At 40.5% G+C, this 25810-nt stretch overlaps 1 protein-coding gene across 1 annotated transcript in view; it reads right to left on the reverse strand.

Moving 5' to 3' along the window:
• The window catches only part of PGM5 (phosphoglucomutase 5), a 69640-nt gene that overhangs the window by 38088 nt on the left and 5742 nt on the right, over nt 1-25810 (reverse strand). Inside the window, exons 2-6 of the mRNA XM_066339926.1 lie at nt 24768-24930; nt 22072-22218; nt 17850-17975; nt 15532-15722; nt 14458-14612 (exon numbers count right to left, since the gene is read on the reverse strand). Of these exons, the coding sequence (XP_066196023.1) occupies nt 14458-14612; nt 15532-15722; nt 17850-17975; nt 22072-22218; nt 24768-24930 (782 nt within the window). The remainder of the gene's footprint in view (nt 1-14457; nt 14613-15531; nt 15723-17849; nt 17976-22071; nt 22219-24767; nt 24931-25810) is intronic.

The raw sequence follows: 25810 nt of genomic DNA on the forward strand, positions 1-25810 counted from the left end.
ACCAATAGGAAAATTGCTATTTTCTAGAGGAAAAAACCTAATAGTGCACTTAAGGTGCATCAAGCCACTTATCTTGACCAAGTATCAGTCATCACTACTAAGCTAATTGTAGCTGAGATGGACTTCAAAGTTTACAGGAAGAAGGCAAATTTGTCAGATCCACATGAGGAAAGAAAATCTTCTAGAATAAACAGCTACTGAATGTTAAGAAATTAACTTACTTCACTGAGACTCTGGCCATATAGGTTCCACTAATTTGGAGTGACCTTCCAGCACTTTCCCAAGCCACAGGGTACCATTTAAAAGATTTAGAGACAAGTAATTAAATGAGGAGCATGTAAAACAGCTCTGGGGCATCAGTAACAGGCACAGGAAAAACACAGTAGACTCCATCCCTATTCTGCCTCAGGTACGGAAATACTCTTAGGTTAAAGCATTGCCAAGACTCTCATCCATTCATTAGTAACAAATATTAATGTTCTGAATGATTCATTTGAATAATTTTAAATAGAAAAGTTACTGCCAGGCTTTTCCCAACTCTTTCCAATGAAACAAAAGAATTGGCTGATCTGATGAAAATAGGAAAGTTCTCTGAAAAATAAAATGCATGCCTTGATACATCTTACTTTTAATGGTGGTTTTAAGGATAGAAAGGGAAGGATCTGATGGGTTAGCTCAAGCTGCAGTTCAGTATCATAACAGTAAACTCAGTCAACTAATACATCATTTCAGTGAATTACGAGAACTTTAATTAGCTCTCTAATTATGCTGGCTGAGTGATATCCACCACAAAGACAATTTCTGCAAAGGAGCAAAGTCAGATTGAAATTGAACAAGGAGCCTACAGCTCACAGACTGGTAACGATGTCGGCAAGAATGAATCAATCATCTCAAGCATTTTTAAATGATTGAGGAGAAAAATAAACCTTATATATATGCAAACATTTGACAGAAGAAAGCAAATAGAGCTTTTGTTGTACCTGATATGGAGTTGATTCATTTGAACAAGAGAAAGTACTCTTAGACATCTATAAGCTCAAAGCAGTGAGACCACATGAATTCAATTTTAGACAGCAATTTCATGTGTTTCTGAAGAACAATCTTCTCAATATTCTGTTAACTAGGAGCGGTATAGAATTAGCTCTTGATTCTGGAAGCCTCAAGACCTCAGAGCTGGTGTGGACCACTGCCCAAGGGCTGACAACCAGTGCTGACTGGCCTACAAAGGAACTATCCTTATGGTCCCATCACATTCCATCTTCCCCAAGAAATAAATCTGCACTTGGGAGGAAAGGTACTGAGAAAAAGATGACACTGGATGATTGCAGAGATAAAACAACCCAGCAGACTACTCCAGCACTGAGTGATCAGCCAGTCAGGAGCATATCCTAAAGAACTAAATTCTACAATTTACAAGTAGAAGTATGACTAAGCTAATTTCCTAATACAACTCAGCAGTAAGTGTAAGGAGACATTTGCTATATTTATATTACTCCTCTCTGGAATCACAGAAAGATTCTCCAAGCCAGTCAAACCATCTACGACTACACATACCACACTTAAGATTCATAGTACCAAATGAAATAAACAAAAAAGAGCAATATTTTAAGGAAATTTATAGACTACGGCTTAGTTCACTCTGTAATATTCTGGCAACCCCATGATGTTGCTTTAGTGGTAATAAATGCTCCTTGGACAGCAAAACCATGTAATTTTTATCAACAATAAAGCCTATACTTCTTCTCATAAACTCAAAAGAATTATGCAATTGTTAAGTGACAAAAACACAAAAATTCTCACTGGTTTCCCAGTCAAACCAGTTAGGAAAAAAACTATTTATGCATTAGAGTCACAAACAATATATATGGGCAATGTATCTTCTCTTTAACATAAGTAACACCTCCATGTATAATATGCAAGTTTGGGAAAATGCCATAATTGCCTTTGAAATGTACCTTTCCACAAACCCAGATTTACAACTCTGATAACACCCACCAAAATATATTGCAGCAACTAATATTGTTTCCAACTGTTTCTCTTGGTTACAAATGCACTGGAAAGCTTCCCACAAAATGCAGCCTGTGTAACTCTTTTTTATTAGGGTGTTGTTTTCCTCAGTGTGTGGGATGTTAACAGGTGTACTCACCATGATGTTCTACACCAAATGCTGTCTCGTGTTGCTTTAGTCATCAGTTTGAGATTCAGATCCAAATGCATAACTTTGCACCCTCTTTTGCAAATGTTTCAAGAGTCAACTCCCAAAGGAAGTATAACCTTCAGGACAGCATGCCTATGACTCCATGCCTTATGAAAACCTCATTGTCCTTTTCACACAAGCTTTAATAGAATGATTAGAAACAGCTGGTGACATATACAGTATTCAACTATGGCTGGGCTAGAAGTAAGGATAAAACAAGAGACAAAAGCTGCTTTGCTACAGGCAACTAGCAAACGCCCACATTTCTGTGAGTATAATGAGAGAGAGTTGTGTTTTGGCAGGAACGTATCCCAATAGAATTTTGTCTTTCACATAATAAAACCAGCTGGCATAATGCTCAGAGTCCTTGTGAGTTTGAATTAGAATCATAAAATATCTCAAGTTGGAAAGGGCCTGTAAGAATCACCAAGTCCAACTCCTCACACGACAACCTAGCAATTAACCATATGATTGAGATGACTGTGCAGATGCTCCTTGAACTCTGACAGACTTGGTGCTGCAACCACTTCCCTGGAAAGCCTGTTCCAGTGACAAATTGCACACATATGTACTGCATATCTACAGAAAGTGAGGTTTGATTGCAGAGTTCACAGTAGTAATGAGGAAAAGTCCAACCAGCTGGAAAGAATATGGCCATGCTCTCCAGACGTATTGCAGTAATCCCTAGGGTTATTCATGCCCTTTCTGAAGGGCTGAGATGCAAAAACCACTTTTCATTATTATTTCAGCATTCATGTGCCTATAGAGTAAGTTAACTCCTCATCAGTAGGATGAAGAGAATGCACAGTGATCAGATACGGCAACTTCTGGCATTCTGGGAACTTTTACACAAATGTTAATTCCTTTAAAAATTCCAAGTTTATTTTAGCCTCCAAATTCTGCCATGGCTCAGCAGCAGGAAGATTATGCCTTGTTCTAGAAAAGACACTGTCCATTTCTTTTATGACAACAACTGACTTAGTATTAGACAGCCTGTCTCTGCCCCATTCCCAGGAGCATGTTCTGTGATGAACTAAATTCTGTGAGCAAAAGTGGGGATTTTCAAATATACATACAGAAAAACAGCTGTCACTGCTATGCTGTAGCATGCTATGTTAATAGCCTGATGTTGATGGTTTCCTGAGAAAGACAGGAGACCAATCTTCTTAATGTATGGAAATAAGAGAAACAAACAAAAAGGCTGATTAAAGCAAGCTGGTCCCTGGAAAATTAAACTTACCCAAGAATATAAGACACACTTGAGCATAAAATGACAGAAATGAATTTTAGTAGTGGACCTCGTCTCATTAAGGAAAAAACTTCATATTCAGTGCAACAATGAAGTATCAGACAGGTCTGTAAAGAACGCAAACCGGAGAAGAACAAAAAAATCCCAAAGGACGAACAAGGAAAAACAATACTTAAAGCCTTCTCACCTCCCCATCCTTAAACAGGGACCTTTCCTGTTCTAGTCCCAAGTCCTGCACAGTCACTGCTGCCTAGAGAACCTATGGGTTCTTCAGAAATACAAAGGTCTATTAAGGCAAGGAGAAAATGCTTTGTAAGTTTTCTAATTCTACAGAAACTCTCAGGAAGATTTTATTATACAAGAGAAGAAAAACAGCATGATAAATTATAAGGTGTAACAAAGAGGTATTCTCCTTATGTTCTTCTGCAGATATTTGGTGGGGTAAACCTCAAGAATGTCATAACTAAAGACTGGCAAGACCCATGGTCTCTTTCAGGAAAAGCAATAATCCTACAAAGTAGGCACAGGAAAAATACCCTCCATTAATTCAGGAGTACACATCTCATATTTATTAGCCTTTTCTGGCTTACTACAGTGAAGTCAGCCTCACTGTGCCTATGCTCATTGACAAAAATGCAAACCAGATGTGAATATATCCACTACGTGTGTTACAAAACTCTGTATTGACTGCAATTCAAATTGGGTCACCAATACACTGAATTAGCTGAATAATAGAAAAAGACTGGTTTTAGGTACATATCCACAGTTATTGATTGCCTCCCTAGCTGCTTCTTCAACCTCCCGAGTACTGTAATACTTTCATCCTCTCATGCAGAGTCAGCAGGAAAGCTCAGAAAATTATCAGGATAGAAACAATGCGGTTTCTCCAGATGGGCAATTCTTTGACCTTCAAGAAAATAAAAAAATAAATAATATAAGGCAACGTAAATTTTTTTTCCATAAAACGCCTTGCTACTACATAGTAACTACAAGACTACAAAAGTGCAGGACGCTCAGCAATCTTGGTAGTGTAAAGGCTTTCCAGCAAAGGTCTCTTCATAAAAACACAGTACTGTAATTTAGATTGGAAGTGACCATGGAAGGTCTCTAGTCCAACATCCAGGACACAGAACTTGCTTCTGTCAATTTTCTTTGCCTCTTGTCCTTCCACTTATGGGCACAGCTGGGAAGTGCCTGGCTCCAGTTCTCAACAGCCACTCCATAGGTATGGGCAGCTGTTGTCAGGTCCCACCAGAGAAGCCATCCTTCTCCAGGCTGAACAAACCCAGTTCCCCAGCTTCTCCTCTTATGGCCTCTGCTCTCCTCTTAGAGCCCCCAATTTTGTTCGCAATCTTATGCTGAACTCGCTCCACTTCACTGGTGTTTTTCTTATAGTAGGGGCCCCAAACCAAACACAAGTATCTGGGAGTGGTTTCACACAAGATAAGCAGAGAATAATCACTTCCCCTACTCTCTGCACCACTCTCTGGGCTTATTCATACAGCCCAGGGTGTCACTGGCCTCTTCTGATTCCAGAGCACACAGCCTCCAACACATCTGTCCCCCAGGATGCTGGTCTGTCTCTGCAGAGCTACTCCTAAGCTCCTCTGCTGTGTCCACATGACTCTGCCTTTCTGAGGGAAGGATTAATTTTTTGTAATTGCTGAATTTCATTAGGTCTTTGCTATCCATTCCTACCAGCTGTCCAGGCTCCCCTGACGGTATCAAGAACAGTGTGGCCAGCAGGACCAGGGCAGAGATTGTCCTCCTGCATTACTCACTGGTGAGGCTGCACCTCGAGTACTAGGTCAATTTTTGGGCCACTCACTTCAAAATGGACTTTGAGGTTCTGGAACATGTCCAGAGAAGGGCAACAAGGCTCATGAAGGATCTAGTAAACATGTCATATAAGGAATGTCTGAGGCATCTGCGTTTGTTTAGTCTATAAAAGAGGAGGCTCAAGGGAGACCTAATCACTCTCTACAATTTCTCTGCAAGGAGGTTGTTACTTGGTAGAGGTTGGTCTCTCCTACTGCGCCTGTAGTGAGAGGAAAAAGGAAATGGCCTTAAGCTAAGACAGGGGATATTCGGATTAGATACCAGAAAAAATTTTTTTTCACTGTTATAGTGGTCAGGCACTGAAATAGGCTGCCCATCGAGGGGTAGAGTCACTCTCCCTGGATATTTTCAAGAGGTGTCTGATCTGGTGATGGGTTTAGGGGCAACAGTGGCAGCGCCAGGTGAGCAGTTGGACTGGATGATTTTGTAGTTCTTTTCCAACCTTGATTATTCTGACTGCTGGCTCTGCACTCCAGCACAACAAGCACCACACACACAATTTAGTGTCATCTACAAACTGGGTGCCCTCCATCCTCCCCTTCAGACCACTCACAAAGATGTTAAACAGGACAGGTCACAGAAGAGACCCCTGCAGTCCCCACTTTTTACCAGTTCATAAACCAACTGCCTGTGAGTCTGAGCATCAAACCAGACTTTTACCTACCTAGCTCTCTACCATACTGTTGAAACCATAAAGTCCTAGATTGGATACAAGAATAATGTAGGACAATTTCAAAAGCCTTGCTAAAATGGCAGTAAATTACATCTACTATCTTAACACCATCAACAGATTCCATCATTTTATCATCCAAGCAATCAGGTTGATTAGACATGATTTATTCTAGTGGCTCCCTAATGATGCCATTTAGATTTGGATTGCCTGGCTTACACTAGTTTTCCTTTCTCTCTCTTGAAAACTGTTCTGTAGATTTTAGAGACTGAAGGTTAGTAAGTGTTCTTTTTTGCTGTAGGACTTGTCTGGAAAGAGAAAGGAAGAAAGCAGTTTCATATGTATATGACAGTGTTCATAGAAAAAATACAGAAAGAAGAAATTATAATATGCCATAGGTATAGACTGTTACTACATGTGAGAAAAAAGTCATTAATAACACTACAGAATCAAAGAAAGAATTGTTGATGTTGGAAAGATTTTAGGCCTCTTTAATTTCCCCACAAAAGGAAATGAGACAATGTTTCTTCTCCTTCAAAATTAATATAACAATTCAAGTGATTATTACTTAAAGTAAGTCTAGTCTAACAGGACTCTCAACTTCTTCAAATAATTTTACGTACCCTGGCTCTGCCAGTCTTATAGTGATCTTCTTCAAAACACACAGAATGTAAAGAACAATTCACTGTTGCCTTAATTTCTAAACAACCTAAAAAGATTAATACACCCTAGAAGCAGAATTTTAAACACACTGTTTTGAAATTCTATGCCAGAAAAGTTCGCTTTTAAATCAGCAGGAAGCATTCTCCATGAAGGTCACCCATTGACAAAAATCCTTTGATGGGAGAGGTCGCTCTTGGGTTGATACCAGCTGTGCTTTCCAGCTTGAGCAAAACATGTTCAGACATGCTGATAATACCAGGGAGCCTTTCTAAGTTGAAGCACATAATAAGACTGCACAAGACCTTGAAAGAAAAGGGGCCTTTAACCTTTAAGTAATCACAAAGTCTTCTGTAACTGTTTTGATGCAAAATTCCCCATATTGTTTTAATTAAAACGCTTTTGGGCTTTTCAGCAGGACATTTGTAGGAATTCCTGCTCTTCATTCATAGCTGTATACTTTTGAGATATAAAACTACTGCACTAAGAAATCTGTGACTTTCTGTTACCCACCATCAATCTGTTGCACACTACAAAGCCTGCTCCAGGCATTCTGCAAAATGTTTCTTTTTCTCAGGTAGTTTTTCAGATACAGCACATTAATCCTAGAAAAAAGCCTGTTTGTTTGTGAGAACTACAAATACACATATTTTTAAACAGGAGTCAATCAAGGTTACAAAACATATTTATTTCTCAACAAGCACCAAATCTTCATCTCCCTACCTCTGGCTGGCAACCTGACCTTATTCTCAGCCAAAGATTAAACTGGAAACAGAGCACTGCACAGTTTTCAGCTCATCTTTTCCTCTTACATGAAGAAAGCTTTCAATACAGCTTTACATACTCATTCCTGCAAGCTTCACATTGCACAATCAATGAACCTGCCTCATTTTAAGTAAGCAGCTGTAGCAGGCCACTCCATGCACAGGCCAGCATCCAACTACCTCTGTGTAAGAGTAAGAGCTGTGTGTTGTGTCAGGCTGCTCTGCAGCCTGCCATTCTCAACAGGGAACAGCTGCCTTCAGGCCCAGAGCTGGCCAGGGAATCCTTGTCAGACCCTGAAGCTAAGCTGTGTGCCAAGTAAAAGAAGGAAAGCCATGGGATTGCTTAGCCTCTCTTGCCATTAATCCATTAAGGACAACACAGATACTCAGATATGATGGAATTATCAATGTTCTACCAATATTTCACAGGACAAGGCACCAACATGTTTTCTGTCTTTTTCTTTGTGAGCAGCCACTGAAGAATACAAGATTAATTCTCATGTAAAGGTCAACAGTATGCAGAAGACTGATGTATGCTCATTCTTATCTTTCACTGAAAAAATGTTTGAGCAGCCAAGTGCTGTTGTAAACATTTACCACATAGACATTTAAAATGCAGCCTGTCATGACTATAGCATGTTTTCACCAGTGCAGGCTAGGATAATGAAACACTGGATAGTCAAGCATATGGTGGGTTTGCAACAGTAAAATATGCCACACTATAGTAAAGCACAACAAATCCAGCATCAAAGAAAACATAAAGACCAAGACAACTCCCTAAGGATGTATTTGAAAATGTTTGCAATGATACATCACCTCCAATGGCTGAAAAAAAATTCAGGTATGAAAGGACAGCAGCTACATTGCAAGCACATTGTAGAAATAAAACTGAAGCGCAGCTAAAGAACATTAATGCCTTGTAATGATATTACTTTTTCCTCCACAAGTCTTCTCAAACATGCCATATCCGTGTAAATATATTATTTAGCTGTAGAACATGCTGATACAGAAAAAAAATAACTTTTTTTTACTAGATACAAGCATACAGAGGACTTATATGGACACTTTTAATATTGCAATGCTACTTTAGAAGTTACAAATCCTAAACACCTTTCCCATCACAGCGCTCCTCAACTTTGTATTATATTTCAAACATGTTAAACTACATTCATGAAGGTTTTATGCAGCCATCCTTCGTAGAATTCCAGAACACAAATTTTCCTTCTGCTCTATCTAATTTAAAAACTGCTTATATGTGACACGGACTCAGTTTGACAGAGGTGTCTTAAAAAATTCACAGTGAGCCTATTTCAGATAAGAAGGAGTGAGACTGAATAATCCTGCTGAAGAAAGATAAAAAGAGTAAGGTCATGGCTGGCATAACTTGAACAAAGCACAGTCACAAAGCGAATGCAGTATGAACCACATAGACACATTAATGACCTGGAGAAGCCTTTATGTTTAAAACATCCCGCAACTCAAAAGTAGAGGGTGTCCATGTCGAGAAAAAGAAACACACAGTGCTTCTGGCACAGAATTTTTCAGACAATCAACAACACAGAAGAAATGCAAAAGAAACAACAGACCAAAAAAATGGGATTTCTATCTTAAGAATTGAAGTTAATAATGACAAAGGCACAAGTGTAACGTGGTGTGTTGTTCTCCATGGCCTGAGGTAAACATCTGATGAAAAAGAGGAGACACTGAATGGCAAGGAAGTGGGGTAAGAGGAACAGGGGAAGAACATGGGAATGTGGAAGGTAAAAAAGAGAACAAAAATAGACAAAGATAAAAGGAAGTGTTTATCAAAGGAAGGGAAGGAATCAAAGGTGTAAGAAAAAGAGGGAAGGGAAGGGAAGGGAAGGGAAGGGAAGGGAAGGGAAGGGAAGGGAAGGGAAGGGAAGGGAAGGGAAGGGAAGGGAAGGGAAGGGAAGGGAAGGGAAGGGAAGGGAAGGGAAGGGAAGGGAAGGGAAGGGAAGGGAAGGGAAGGGAAGGGAAGGGAAGGGAAGGGAAGGGAAGGGAAGGGAAGGGAAGGGAAGGGAAGGGAAGGGAAGGGAAGGGAAGGGAAGGGAAGGGAAGGGAAGGGAAGGGAAGGGAAGGGAAGGGAAGGGGAAAGGGAAGGGGAAAGGGAAGGGGAAAGGGAAGGGGAAAGGGAAGGGGAAAGGGAAGGGGAAAGGGAAGGGGAAAGGGAAGGGGAAAGGGAAGGGGAAAGGGAAGGGGAAAGGGAAGGGGAAAGGGAAGGGGAAAGGGAAGGGGAAAGGGAAGGGGAAGGGGAAGGGAGAGGGTAAGGGGAACGGGAAGGGGAAAGGGAAGGGAAAGGGAAAGGGGAGGGGAAGGGGAAAGGGGAAGGGAAGGGAAAGGGAAGGGGAAAGGGAAAGGGGAAAGGAAGGGGAAAGGGAAGGGGAAAGGGAAGGGGGAAAGGGAAGGGGAGAAAGGGAAGGGGAAAGGGAAGGGGAAAGGGAAGGGGAAAGGGAAGGGGAAACGGGAAGGGGAAAGGGAAGGGAAAGGGAAGGGGAAAGGAAGGGGGAAAGGGAAGGGGAAGGGAAGGGGAAAGGGAAGGGGAAGGGAAGGGGGAAAGGGAAGGGGAAAGGGAAAGGGGAAAGGGAAGGGGAAGGGAAGGGAAAAGGAAGGGGAAAGGGAAGGGGAAAGGGAAGGGGGAAAGGGAAGGGGAAAGGGAAGGGGAAAGGGAAAGGGAAAGGGAAGGGGAGAAAGGGGAAGGGGAAAGGGAAGGAAGGGAAGGAAGGGGAAGGGAAAGGGGAAAGGGCAGGGGAAAGGGAAGGGGAAAGGGAAGGGGAAAGGGAAGGGAAAGGGAAGGGGAAAGGGAAAGGGAAGGGGAAAGGGAAGGGGAAAGGGAAGGGGAAAGGGAAGGGGAAAGGGAAGGGGAAAGGGAAGGGGAAAGGGAAGGGGAAGAGGGGAGGGGAAGAGGGGAGGGGAAGAGGGGAGGGGAAGAGGGGAGGGGAAGAGGGGAGGGGAAGGGGAGGGGGGAGGGAAGGGGGAGGGGAAGGGGAAAGGGAAGGGGAAAGGGAAGGGGAAGAGGGGAGGGGAAGAGGGGAGGGGAAGAGGGGAGGGGAAGAGGGGAGGGGAAGAGGGGAGGGGAAGAGGGGAGGGGAAGAGGGGAGGGGAAGGGGAAGAGGGGAGGGGAAGAGGGGAGGGGAAGAGGGGAGGGGAAGGGGAGGGGGGAGGGAAGGGGGAGGGGAAGGGGAAAGGGAAGGGGAAAGGGGAGGGGAAGAGGGGAGGGGAAGAGGGGAGGGGAAGAGGGGAGGGGAAGAGGGGAGGGGAAGAGGGGAGGGGAAGAGGGGAGGGGAAGAGGGGAGGGGAAGAGGGGAGGGGAAGAGGGGAGGGGAAGGGGAAGAGGGGAGGGAAGGGGGAGGGGAAGGGAAGGGGAAGGGAAGGGTTGGACTTCATTACCTTACTGGTCTTTTCCAACCTAAACCTTTCTATGACATAACCAAAGCTTCCTGGTGTGTTTCAGACAAAATGGATCATACTCTAAACCACAATGCTGCTTCCTGCATCCAAGGCAGATTAGTTAGACCTCACAACATCTCTGCCCTTCACGACAACAGGACATTTCTTAAAACAAGCCTGAACACTCATGGTCACTGCAGCCCCCCTTGAAAGCTGCCTCTAAATGACCAGATAATAAGCAGGCAGTCAGGAGACAGAACACTAATGTGTCAAAGTTGCATTGAGAGATAGGCTCCCAGCAGCAGGGTACAGCACAGTAAGGTGCTTAGCTTTGCCCAGGCTGAGTGTAATGAAAGCACCTACATGTTATGGAAAGAACCTTGCTAGTCACAGTAGTATACTCTCAGAAACCCTCTTCTCCAGTATCATCTCGACTGCTATTTTATATACACACCCAACTTCACATTTCCTACAGAAACAATTTTTATTCACCCTTGTGATTCTCATCTTGTACACTGTTAGCTAACATCTCAGTGTTTCATTTCCTTTCCTGTTATGCAGGCATCAGATAAATCAGAATACAAGGATATGAAACAAGAATAGTTTTTTGAACAGGGAACACAGGTTCACGTTCCCCAAAACAAAAGGAACACCAGCCTAAGGGTACATATTGCCAGGGAATTGAAGTCTGGAGACGTACTGCCACAGTCCTGTTGATGTTGGAGCATATCAAAGCAGATGTTTCCTGTAATGTGTTATTCTCTCCCTACAGTATATACTTGTACATTCGAGCAGTCACTTCAAGCAAACAGACGCAACACTGGTTAAGTATTTTGAGTGAATTCTCTTGTAATTCACTTCTCCATTTATTAATGCCATATTCCCAAGCAACATTGAGAGTTCTTTGGATTATTGCCTCCTTTTTTTAAGTTTAATAATGCTCTTTTAAAAAGTCTTAAGCAACACATCACATGCACACAAGTGGAAAAGGAACAGATTTTCTAAATCCTTAAGTTACTGTGCATCTTTTTTTTTCTTTAATAGAGTAAAGGAAAAGGTGCAGTTCCATTAATTAGGCTAAACTGTGGCGACACAATATGGATGCAACATAAAGAGGTGGTTTTCATTCAGGAAAAACTTCCATGACTCCAGAAGACAGCAGCCAAGTGGACAGGAACTGATCCAGTTCCTCTACAGGAAAGCCACTCTCATCACCAATGTTCAGGCCAAAGCTCAGTGAACCTCCAAGGAAAGTGACTCTGATACTTCTCACAGTGCTCTAATCCACGCAGTCAGCCCACACACACCCATACAGGGACAGATAAGGAGCTACAGAGAGCTTCTGGGTCAGGATTAAAGGGAGAGGAGTGACAGGAGGCACTACAGTGAGGGTCTGCGACAGGCCACCCAACCAGGAAGGCCAAATGGATAAATCCCTCTACAAACAGATAGGAGCAGCCTCATATTCACAAGCCTGGTGCTCATGGGGGCTTTCAATCACCCTGGTACCTGTTGAAGGGAACAACATAGCAGGGCACCTGCAACCCAGGAAGTTCCTGGAGTGCATGGATGAAAATTTTTTTCTCCAAGTCACAGAGAAGCCAACGAGGAGACATGCTAAGCTGAACCTTGATCTCACCACAATGAGGGGCTGGTGTAGGATGTGAAGTGCAGTGGCCATGAAATGGTGGAATGCAAGATCCTCAGGGCTGTAAGGAGAGCATACAGCAAGCTCACTACCCTGGACTTCAGGAGAGCAGGCTTTGGTCCCTTCAAGGATTTGCTCAATAGAGTGCCATGAGACAAAGCCCAGGAGGAAAGAAGACCCCAAGAAAACTGGGTAACATTCAAGATCACATCCTACAAGCTTGACAGAGATGCATCCCAATGAGGAGGAAGTAATGCAAAAACACCTGGAAGCCTGTGTGAATGAACAAGTTGCTCCTGGACAAACTTAAACACAAGAAGGAAGCCTAGAGAGGGCAGAAGTAGGGACAGGTAGCCTGTGAAGAATAAAATGAATTGTCCAAATAGCTGGAAATAATGCTACGAAAGCTAAAGCCCTAACAGTATTAAACCTGGCCAGGGATGTCAAAAGCAACAAGAACAGTTTCTACAGGTACACTGTAGGAACTAGGAAAGGAAGACTAGGAAAAATGTGGACTCTCTCCAGGAAGAGGAGACCTGGTTACTGAGCACATGAAGAAGGCTGAGGAACTCAGCAGTTCTGCCTCAGTCCCTACTAGCCACACTACCTGAGCTGCACAACTGGTGGAAGTAGTATCCCCACCCAGGGCAGGGAGTTTGGAACCACATGATCAGTGTGAAAACTGCATAATCTACACTGAACTACATGACAACAAGTAACTCCTAAGTCTTCAAGAAAACAAGGAGAACAACAAAGAAAAAATTAAAAAAAAAAAAAAAATCAAGTGTCCTGGATACAGACTGAAAACTTTGTAACAATAAATATTTGTAAGAAAGGAAGGGAAAATACTTACATCCTTCCATCATTATCAGTTGCACAGTTTTATTTAATAATCAGGCTTAGCTCCACAAAACTAAATAAGGCAGTAATCACCATGAGACGATCTTTGTGCCAGAGGGTCAAGTAAACATCTCGGAGAATATAATTCAAACAGACACAGTGTTATTGAAGGGGACTGGAGTTCATGCTTTCTGACATACTTATCAAACTTTATGAAATAAAGAAGACAGACAAACATACTTAAATGTCACTGTTTCTTCAGTTCTTACAGAAATGTAGATAAGGTGTTTATATACAAAACGAACTCTTACTTATTTTGTATCTTATTTCAATATAACCATAATGAGATTTTTGGATTCCTGAACAGAATAAACAAAACACAGCAAACACTGACCTAACAGTATTTTCTTAAACTAGACTATCTATCCACAAGTAAGGAATATATTCCCCAAGACCCTGTCAATCATTAGAGGGAGCTGCAAGCTCTGAATTTCATAACATTTCAGAACTTCCTGAATAGGCAAACAGTAGATCACAACCTACATTTCACTTAAAATTAGTTTCCTGATTAGACACATTTAAGGGGAGCAGCAAATCAGTCTTGTCATACTAAAGCTATGCAGTCAGATGAACACTGAGACACAATTAATTTAGTCAAAGAGAATACATTAATGCAATATCTAATCATCTTGTCTTGTTATTTACAGAAAATTTAGGCCTGGATGAAACTTGTTCAAAATTCAGCTGCTAACACAAGATGCTCATACTTCACCAGTTTGAAGAGGGTTTTGATTTTTTAATACTTGTTTAGTACTGAGTTTATTATTTTATCTTTTTTAAACTTCCATGACTTTCATAAAAAGGGGTGTCAGATTAGGCTGTAAACTATTATTTACTAATAAAAAGAATGAAGTTTTTGGAAAAATACAGCCAAATATCTGTACATGAGATTTACCAATTTACTTCTTCTCCAGACTAGATTAAACTCTTTTAATGCAAGTAAATATGGGGGAAATTAGTCTACGCAAAACCAATATCCCATCAAAACCAGCTTAAAAAATAAAGCACATAAAGACTGGGAAAATTAGAATCCCTTATGAAATGACTCCACAATTTTGGAATTGCTTTGTAATAAAAGGCAGAGGTAACTAATGTTATGACCAAATAAATATTTCATCTTACTTGTCTAGAGCTGTGCTGGTAGGCATGCTTCTGCCAAATCCTCGGACACCCATCTGACAGAAGTATGGAATGCAGGACAGGTTGGCAGCAATTATAGCCAGTGAATCTGACGCATTAACAAAGAAACCATTTTGGCCAAGGATCATGTAGCGGTCCTGGAGAAGAAAAGAAATTTAAAATAGCATCCTAAATTTCATGCATTGAGGATACCTAATTTCTTATCCTAGATCCACTGGAGGTAGAGAGAAAAAGGACAGGGCTTTGGGTTACTGGCATCCCTCTGTGGGCAGAAAGATTTACTGGCATCAAACTGTCAGGTTTAAAGTCTCACCATCACATCATCAGTCCCTCCTGCCTTGCAAACAGAACCTCCAGATCAGTTTCTAGCTCCTGCCTCCTACATGTCACTTCAGTAGGTCTGTTTCTGCCAAGAGAATGCTTGTGTAGGAGAACCTTTTTGCCAACGACATGCACCATTATGGGGGCAGGAGAGTGTTTTGTGTTTACTGAGAATAGAAAACAGCTTTTGTTCTTCAGAATCTTTTAGTATTTCTCCCACCTTGTCAGGGCAGAAAGTTCTTTTGTAATACACTGCTTTTTATTACGCCACTAATATGACATTAAAAAATTAAAATAATCAGAAATTCTGATTCAGTGCTTTATTTAGCTAAAAAAGCCCTTAATTCATGATGTTAACAAAATAGGATTTAACGTTGTTGCTGCTAACTGTGGCAAGTCTGTATTATTTATATACCATCTGTTCCTAACCAGGGAAAAAAGTGCTGCACCAGCACCAGACAAAACCAGCCTGATATAAAACCAGCCTGATATTTAAATAATTCTCATCCTGCCTTCAAATTCTGCTTGATTTCCAGTCATCTGCAGTGAAAAATTACAACACATGTGTCTGATTTATGGGTTGCAAATGTTTCCATCTGTACCTGAAAAGTAATACCACTTTCAGCTTCAATGGGTTACTGAAAGGCAGATAAATTACACTTACACGTCCCATATCTGACCCCAGACAAAAAACAACAGCTATGGTGGAATCTCGAGACAGACCTAAATACTTACTCCGTCAGCATCAAAAGCAGCTCCAAATCCATACTCTCCACCTTTCATAGCCTCCAGCAAGGCAGTTGCATATGTCAAATTTGGATCAGGAGGCTGTCCACCAAAATCCTCCAGAGGAATACAGTTGATGGCAGAATTTGCAGGAGCTCCCAATTCATCACACAAGATTCTTCTCACATAGGGTCCCATAACTGTGAAAACAGAAATCTGCCATGCAATCACAAAAGCGTATGCTTGACATTCAAATTTTTCACAGCACTGTGGACGCTGCACACAAAACATACTTTCAGCACTTCTATACATCTGTCCTTGCAACAACCCCCAAACCATGACTTCACAGAGGAGTATGTGATTGTCCTCAAAGTAAATAATTAATCCGTAGAAAAATAACCAATCGAGCATGAAAATCACAATAGTGAAAGATGCAGAGGTTTTTTTACCCATTATTAAGTTAAAAAATTATCATACACATAAAGGAATTTTTCTCACAATAAAAAAAACACCACGGTACTTTATGTGTCTAAATAACATAAAATAGCAAGGAAAGTAAACAGCAGGTGAATAAATACAGGAAATAAACCTATCTTAAAATTTAGATTCATGTGAAAATAGGTTTGTTCACCAGAGAATTTTACAACATTTCAGTTGCTACGATGCAAAGAATAAATTAAAATTTTCTCAAAGCTAACTCCAAAATACTTCTTTATTTTGTTAAAGATATGGCCAACTAAAACCCCACGGTGTTACATACCATAACTATTACATGCATTTGGTGGCTAAAAGGTCACTACCTGGGCACTCTGCATCCCTGATGCAGGTGTGAACAGGTTACTCAGAGGTAAAAAACACATGAGTGGCTGCTCTCCCTTTTTCTTCTTCCTTACTCCTAAATATTGCTAATTGAAGCAGCTGCAACCTGAGGTAAAACTGTATGAGAGAAACTTCCTTTCATGAAAATGGGGATGTAAAATATACCACGATTCAGGTTCTTACCTGAAGTGGACTCTTGTCAAATTACTCTTTTTTCTGACAATGTTGAACTACCAGCTGTACAGGTATAAAAATATACTCCACTTGTATACACTTAATCTACATGTACTTTGAATAATAGATATCCACCTCTCCACCAAAATGTATGGTCATAAAGCCAATTCTATGTCACCTTGCAAATAAAATAAACAAGCTAAGTCCTTTAAAATCTCTGTGATGCATTTGCTTTTCTGACCCTAAGACAGACTGTGCACTTTTCTGACAATATGTAAAAATTCTTAAAATCTTGACAGTCAGTAAGAGACCTGAACACAAAAGCTCCTAGGTATTTTAGTAACATTCTCTCCAGCGTGGTACATGACAAGAGGCAGTGCCTTCCTCACTGCTCCCTCTGCATTGCTCAAGGACACCATCTGCCCTTCTGACACAGCCTGCATGCAGACTATAATCTTTGGCCACAGTGAACTCAATGTGTGCTCATACTGACTGTGAACTCACTACGGTATTTCAAACAGCAATTATCATGCTGTACTAGGTAAAATACTTTACAGACGTTTTCTAAGTCTATCCAGCTCCTTTTATGGGTCTGTTTTTGTAATCCCATTAAAGAATGAAACCTGGTTTGCTTGATGTAATCTGTTTTCCATAAGATAATGTTGAACAGTCTCACTTACACTCCTATCCTTCAACTCATTATCTGCAGAAATCCTTTCCTAATATTTATTATGTAGCTTAAAATAGACCTTATCCTGGTCTGTGTTTCCCCGTGATACAGCTTATATTTTTTTTAATATCAGCACACCATGGATCCCCTTGTTGTCTTCTGTGACACTTTCAACTTGTCCACAGTACTCAGAAATTTGTTCACTTTTAACATGTGAGACAGAGGTCTCAGCTAACTCTTTAATTTATTTATTCAGACTTAACTAGTTTTATGCCATTTTTAATTTCCTCTCAGCAGAGACTGCCTTGTAACCTCCTCGGTCACTGGACACGCAATACAGTTCATCACCCTCATGGCAAGATTACCTCATCCTGCCTGCTTCCAAATGCAGAAAGAAAACTTTTATTGGACACATATGTCTTTACATATTTATCAAGTAAGATAAACATCTTTGCCTAGTAAGATATCTAACCCATTGCTAAGACTGCCTTTGTTAGTAGTGTAAGGTTCAGATCCTTTCTTATTACCCTTAACTTCTATTACATAAAAGTCCTGACATTTATATGCTGTATTGTTATTGGGAAACCACTGCAGTGTACAACTTTAATTAGGAAGTTATTTCAGTGTGCATAAAATTCTGTCCCAATGGCACTTAAGTTCATACCTCCATTCATGGCATCAATCCTTATTTTAATCTGATTGGGTCCAGTCAGCAAATTTCTGATGGCATTGAAGTCAAAAATACTTCGCAGGAGATTGAGGTAGATTTCCACAGAATCCACAATTTCCACTAGAAAAATCACACAAAAAAGAAGTGACTACATTCACCCAAGTGAAGTTATTTCTTCCAGCTCTCTTCCACCCAACTGAAATAGTCAAGAGCACACAACCCCCTGTATGACAGGCTTTGCTTTGAAGTCCACAGAGGAAAAGTTTTAAGGCTCCCACTGCCTTCAGTGTGGCTACTATCAAGCTTTAAGCCTTGAAAAGACCAACAGTTTTGCCTGCCAAAAGACTGCAGAGATAACATAAGGTGACAGCTCCTATTTCACTGAAGACATTAATGAGTCTAAGTCACATCGAAGTAAACTCTTCACAGATCGTTCACTAAACCACTGAAAAACTTTGCAAGCTAAATGGGTTTGTTCTCAGAGGAAAAGAATGTTCATGACAAGTTGACACCAGAGGTTCTATTCTACGTGACAGCAGTATCTATTTGCATCATCCCTTCAAGAGAGACATACCACCTATTCCTCTAAATTCTGGCACCAGTTTGCTATTGATGGACAACAAACTACACTTCTGCATTGCAGATCTCACTGATTTAGGAAAGTAAGGCTCAGATATACCATCTGGCTTTTTGCTAATGTCTTGATAACTCGAAATTTAAATTCATAAAATCAGGGCACTAAAATTTTTCTAGTTCTTCTGGATGTAAAACATTAAACAAAAACAAGTTAATGGAAGTAAGTCTGTCATAATGAATGCAGTAGGCAAATAACTGTCAAAAGCCATGCTTCTCAGCCATCTTGGAATGAATTACTTTTCCTGATTAAATAAAAAAGCATATGTTATACAAATGTCTTTTCATCTGGTTAAATGACTATCTTGAAATATCTTACTTGTAAGTTGAATTATTACCTAGAATCCCATCCAATTTTGCTCAGAAACACTGACCTCACAGTAATGCTCTTCTTTAGAGTAACTTGAAAATGACACAGACGTTTTTTGAGCCTCAGAAAACACTTCGAATAGATTGTGACAATATGCTTGAAGAAACAAACAAAAAAAAATCTCAAGGCTGAAAAATGATCCATAAAACCTACCTGAAAAAGAGTTAATTCTATTATATATGCTGAAAGTTTTAAACACTCACTAAGATTATATTATTTCATATCTTATATGCGCTGCTCCTAACAGCACTTTACTAGGCCCTAAGCTTTACATATATGAACAAATGTGGAGCTGCTCACACATGTGAAGACAAAGCACATGAAGGATTAAAGTCTAAAAATTCTTTTAACTCCTGCTAAACCCAACCTCAGTTGTCCCAACACCTCTGTAGCCTTGATTCACAAGAGTTAGCTCATACAACTGAAGAAGAAGCACAAGTTTCAAATAAAACAGATAGTATTTTAAATTACTTTTTAGACTATTTTCATAATGATCTAAACCTAAAAATCAACACCTGCACCTTCAATCTGCATTCAAATCTGTGTAAACTGTATTTATTCATGCACTTAGAAGCCAATTACATTCAGCAGGGTTCTCTGATAGCTCTACTGTGTCAGGCTGAGGTATTCTTGGAAGACATGATTGGGAATTTTTTTTTTTTTTTTAACACACAGAAAAACTGCAACTATTTGTATGCACTTTTTATACATATTTGAGGGGAGGAGTGTCTCACTTTCATTTAAAAAGTACTATTTGGAGGAATTAAACAGTTTAAAGACCAAAATTTCATACTCTAGCAATTCTATGGTTCCAGAGTGGTGGTGGAGTTGAATTCTCTTTGCTTTTAGTTTGTGTAAAAAAGCCAGACATACTCTTTGCAATAAAATTAAATACCCCAGTGAAACCAAAAATTAAGGACTTTTTTTAATGAAAAATTTTATTTTTTACAATGTAAATTGTCTCAAAATGTGGAGTTTGGGTGGAAAACAAAATGGCGTTAATTCTAGGGAATTAGAACTGCAGAAAGGTTTTTGAGGCCACACAGTTTTAGAGTATTTGAAATTTATGAAATATACATGAAGTTTGAAATACATGTCAGGAATCCTAATTTGCTTCTGACTCCTTCAAGAAAACAGCTTGTTAGATAATTTTAAATCAAGTCTAAGCACAAAAGTACTCACTATGCCTAAAATTAAACACGTGCTTAAGCAATCTCTTTACATTTGGAGTCACTGGATGTGCAAATCCCACAACTTTTCAGAAAGTGTGAGCAAGAACGAATAAACTGAGAGTCTCACTCTTTTGTCAATTAGACCTCAATAAGCAAACCATTCCTAGACCAAAAAAGTTTGAGTTTGGTATTTAGCTACTAGCAAGCATTTGGCAAAGATACCTGGCTGAAAGATGAGGCCTGATGCACTAAAATTTTGTAATCCTGATTTCTAAAGTGCAAAACAAACACAACACTCAGCTATAAATGCACACAGCATTGGACACAAGCAAAAGGAGCTGGAAACCATGGTGAAATTAGAAAACCATGACCTAATTGCTATCACAGAAAGATGGGACATGAGTTACATGACTGGAGCACTGCAGCTGAGGGCTATGAGATTTTCCAAAGAGACAGGCTGGGACTTTTCAGAAAGACAGAAGGGATGGGGCTCAATGTTAAAGAAAGGTCAGATTGTGAAGAGCTGCCTCTGATAAACAGCCACGAACAGACTGAGACCCTGTGAGTGAAAACCAAGAAGAAGATCAACATAGGACTATTAGTGGTTTGGGGTCTAACACAGGCCACTTCACATGGGAAGTCTCTTGAGGAGACCTTCTATTACAAAAAAACCCAAACCCTACCTCCACTGGCAACCTTAAACTTCATTGCAATCTCTCCTCCAGGTTTCCTGGGACTGTGGCTAGCTGTTAGAACAATTCCAGCAGCTGCTTTGATCTTCCAGATCATATACAACAGACCAATGTCATCTACCTAGCCTTCTTTAGTATCTTGACACTGTACCACATGGCATCTTATCTCCAAATTGAAGAGACATGGATTTGATGGATGCACTATTTGGTGAATTAGGAATCTGCTGGATGGACCCAGCCAGAGTGTTGTGGTCAGTGGCTCTGTGTCCAGGAGTCCAGTAAGGAGTGGGTTCCCTCAGGGCTCTATCTTGGGACAAGTCAGTGCCCTCTAATATCTCCACCAATGACATTGAGTGCTCCCTCAGATGACAAAACGCTGAGCACTGCAGCTGAAACAACAGAAGGAAGGGATGCCATCCAGAGGGACCTGGACAAGCTGGAGAAGTGGATCTGTGAGAATCTCATGAGATTTCAACAAGTCCAAGCACAAAGTGCTGCACCTGGGTCAGGGCAGTTCCAGACACAGGTACAAACCGGGAGAACTCACTGAGAGCAGCCCTGCAGAGAAGAACTTGGGGGTTCTTGGGAATGGAAGGCTGGACATGACCCACAGACTGCAGAGCCAAAGGTGTCCTGGGCTGCATCCAGAGCAGTGTGAGCAGCAGGGCCAGGGAGGGGATTGTGCCCCTCTGTTCTGCTCTGCTGAGAGCCCACCTGCAGTGCTGCATCAGCTCTGGGGTTCTCAGTACCAGAAAGACATGGACCTGTTGGAGCAAGCCCAAGGTAGTGCAACAAAGATGATCAGAGGGATGGAGAACCTCTGCTATGAGGACAGGCTGAGAGATCTGGAATTGTTCAGCATGGAGAAGGCTTGGAAGAGCCCTTTCTAGATGCCTTCCAGTACCTAAAAGGGAGCTTATATAATGAGTTTCAAACAGGGAAATAGTGTTATGCCAAGAGGGAAGGGTTTCAAACTGAAAGAGAAGAGATTTAGATAAGACTTTAGGAAAAAAATTCCTTACTGTGAGGATGGTGAGGTACTGAACAGAGAAGCTGTGGATACCCCATCCCGAGAAGTGTTCAAAGCCAGGCAGGATGGAACTCTGAGCAACTCTGTTCTAATGAAAGGTCTCCCTGTCCATGACCGCAGGGTTGGAACAAGATGATCCTGAAGGTACTTTCCACCACAAACCATTCTATGATTCTATACTACCTTGTATTTTGGTAACTTTTAGTAAGGCAGGTTGAAGAACTGAAGTTCTACTTGTTTGATTACTCATAACAATTCTGCTGTGACACTAATATTTATACTCAATGGATTTAGCATGAGTAAAAGCACAGACTGATACCTCGGAAAGGTTTGAATTTGTTCTCCAGATCAAATTCTTGTCTTCCTAGGCGTGATAAATCAACTCTGAGATCAGGACAAATTGCGTATTCCTCCAAGGTTTTGCTGATTTGATATATTTTTTCTGAAACCATGTCTGGAGCAGGTCCTGTAACAGAAAATAATGTGGTGGGTCATTTCTTTTAAATGAAGATTTCCTATTTTAAAAATGAGTGCTATAGCAAACTTTTTTCTGAATATATTTGAGTTACTACAGAATAAATAAAAACAAAGTACTGTGGTACATAAGGTCTGTTCTTTCACTACAACACAGGTTTAGGACATTTTTCAAAAAAATAAGACGTAGAAATACACTGCATTACTCACAACAATTTGATTCACAGAGCATTTAAATCAATTATTATCTACGGGCAGGAAAGATGAGGCAACCACAGTCATACATGTTTGAGATTATTGGTCAAAGACTCCCTTTTTTTAATCGATGGAATCTCAACATAGCTATTGAAGGAAAGCCTATTCTTCAGCAGCAGGTTCTGGTGTTTCATAGGACTTCCTGCAAATGCACACCTGTGATGATCAGAGAGCTTTGTGTTTCACATTATTTCATTAGAAAAAACTGCTATTTTTAGAAATCTTATCAGTTTGACAGTGGTGCTGTATTGCAGTTTCCCTCCACTACCTGAATGAAATTTATCTTTGTTGGAATTGAATTCAAAATACCTCAATTGCTCAACAACTAGCAATTACAACCTGGATTGGTTATGTCATTCAGAAATAGAAAACACATCTTACTTGTGAGTTTCTTTCATTGCTAAAGCCTAAAATATGGCTTTATTTTCAAAAATTTACTGTCAACTAAACTCAAGTTGCAGGCTTGGTGTGAAAATTAGTAGATGAACTATGACATATGCAGTGCAAAGGTTCAGTCTGAGTTGCAATTGAGTGTGAATTGCAGCAAGTCCTTTCTTGCTTATCTGACTCTGCACAGCTTATATTAAAGCTACACTTCCACTCTAAAAATTATTTATTTTATTCCCTTTGTTGTGTCCTCTCTTCTCATCCAAAATGCCTTTGAAGGCTTTTTCAGTGCTTTTTCCATTCCTCTAGCAATGCTGCTATATGCAGTGCATTGCCACATAAATTAGTGCCTTCCATCTCAGGTGCAGTGTACCAGATGGTCCAGACCAATACAATACAAACCAGCCATTTAACTCTTCATTTAGTTTACAAAGTGACTTCTTACTCATCTAATCCAAACCCATCCAAAAGGTGAGGATGCCATTAGCTACAGATCTTCCTTGATGTATTGCCTACTGATACTTCCAGCTTCAGAGATCCCCAGAGTCACCCTACATTCCCTTCTACAGCTACAGAAACAAGCCCCTTCTACTTGACCTGGATCTGCAAAGTAGACTGAGCAAGAATATAGCACAACAATAACCTTCTCTAGGACCTTGTTGCTGTGCCTGAACACTCTTAGCTCAAACACCTTGCCTAATACTTAACCCACGTTTTCTCAACTGGAACTTAAAACAACTACTTTTCATTATGGATGCTGATTAACATAAATAATTAAACCCTGTGACCTGTGTTTAAGGAGTGTTTCTTTTATAAAGCTTAACAGCCTTTTTGAATTCTCTTTAAGAAGGCAAAGCACATTAGAAAGACTGCACCACCAACTGTTACCCATTTATCAAGCAGATTTTAGATGTGCATGGTATTTTAAAGTTTATAGAGTGCTAATGCATCTAATGGTTTGGCTCTGGTATATGTGTGCTGTGACCCTGGTTTTCTTACTGGCTGACCTATCACAGTCCCTTTAATCCCTCTGGGATTCAAGCCTATTCTGTTTATAAAATCACACTCATTTAACCATGCACATTTTTCAATTATACAAGAGAGAAGGAAGAAAGCACCCCCATCTCAAGTTCTCCCATCTTCAAAATGGGGAAAGAAATATGTTGTAAGTACTCTCACTCCATTTTTTTCAGATGGAAAGCATTCTACATGTGTGAGGTATACAAGCTGTCAACAACCATCAAATAACATTACATGAGTGCACACAGATCTATAATGTAAAACATACAGAACCTATAACATAGATCAAGCAGCATAACTATATGTGTTAGTTGTCAATTCTGGAAAACAAGACTTCAGCTATACACAAAAATTCCCTTACTCAGTGATGGAATTCCAGTGCTAAAATGGTACAACTCTCTACCTGGGTAAAATCAGTTACTTCTGGGTAAACATATCAAGTGCTTTCTTCCACATAAGAGAATGAGTTACACTGCTTACAGTACTCCTGGAATTACATGCTTTAAAGTAAATGCCAAGACAAGCAACAAAGAAATACGAGGAAAACAGAGTTCCCTCACAGGGATCTTTATAAAAGGATCAGAATTGTTACAGTGATCTGGATGGCTAAATAAAGGACTGTAAAAACTGAATGGCAAGTCTGTTGTTTATAGAAATTTTACAGCTACCCCAAGGGCTTCAATGAACATTCAATGCTTATTTTTCAGACCCATGTACACGAATACACTTATATTATTTCAAGAAAAAGAGATGCCTATGTCCTTCACAGTTTTAAAACAGAGCAAATCAAAAATATAGATAGCCAGTTATCGTCACAAGCCATTTCCAGCATACCAAAATGCAGTGTTGTAGTGTCTTTTTTTTAAAAAAAAAACATACCTCCATTGGCAACTTCAAACTTGACTCCAAATTCTCCTCCAGGTCCCCCAGGACTGTGGCTAGCTGTTAGAATAATTCCACCAGCAGCTTTGATCTTTCTGATGATGCACGAAACAGCAGGTGTGGATAAGATCCCATTCTGTCCAATAACCAATCTGCCAATCTACACGGTAAAAACAACCCAGAGCAATCTGAATAGCACTAAATGTTTGATAATTAGTATACAAACACACACACAACAGGCATATATGTACAGGACAGAAAGGGTAAAGTCTTGGTATGGGACATACTGTCTTGCAGAGAAATGCACATACTTGATTTGGTTGGATGCTAACCTGGAGCACTGACAAAAACACTGTAACCTGGCACATTTAACCCCCTTGGCCTGGATATGACAGTAAAGGAAGAGCACAGCAATTACAAGGATTTGCAAAGCCCCCAAACAAAACAATAGGCTACCATCCTGCTACCAAAACTTGCCAGGTATCACCACCAATCAGCAAATCCTCTCAGGTATTAGTATAGTTTAGGGTTGACTCTGTGGATGCATTTGCAGGGCTGAGGCTTTAACAGAGAGATAACAGAAAGATAATTGCCTTTCACAGAGCAGCCTTTCAGTGTAATCACAAGTATCAGTCCACATTAGGACCTGCAGTCTCTTGAAGTTACATTTCTAGTGCCAAGACTGCCTTGGATGTCCTGCCCCATAGAAAGCACTGCTCCTCCTCCAGCTACCAGTGACTCCTTGGCTATTCCAAACGAGCAGGGTGTGATTCCCAGGGCACAGCCGAGCAGGGGAAGTTCCCACCATTCTTAAAATAAAAAAAAAAAAAAACCCAACCTTTCACGCGGTGTTATTAAACGCTGACTCAATGTGCTTGGTATTATGTACAGCTCCACTGCAAGGTTCCAATTTCAAAACCATGCCTTCATCCCCCACGCAGATACTACAGTTTCAGCTTAACATAAATAATCTAGGAGCCAACAAGAAATGTATTTACAAAGAAATACAAGAGAGTTCTAATTTCTAAGGAACGCAAAAA

This window comes from Sylvia atricapilla, chromosome Z (genome assembly GCF_009819655.1).
Source record: "Sylvia atricapilla isolate bSylAtr1 chromosome Z, bSylAtr1.pri, whole genome shotgun sequence".
NCBI classification, from domain to species: domain Eukaryota; kingdom Metazoa; phylum Chordata; class Aves; order Passeriformes; family Sylviidae; genus Sylvia; species Sylvia atricapilla.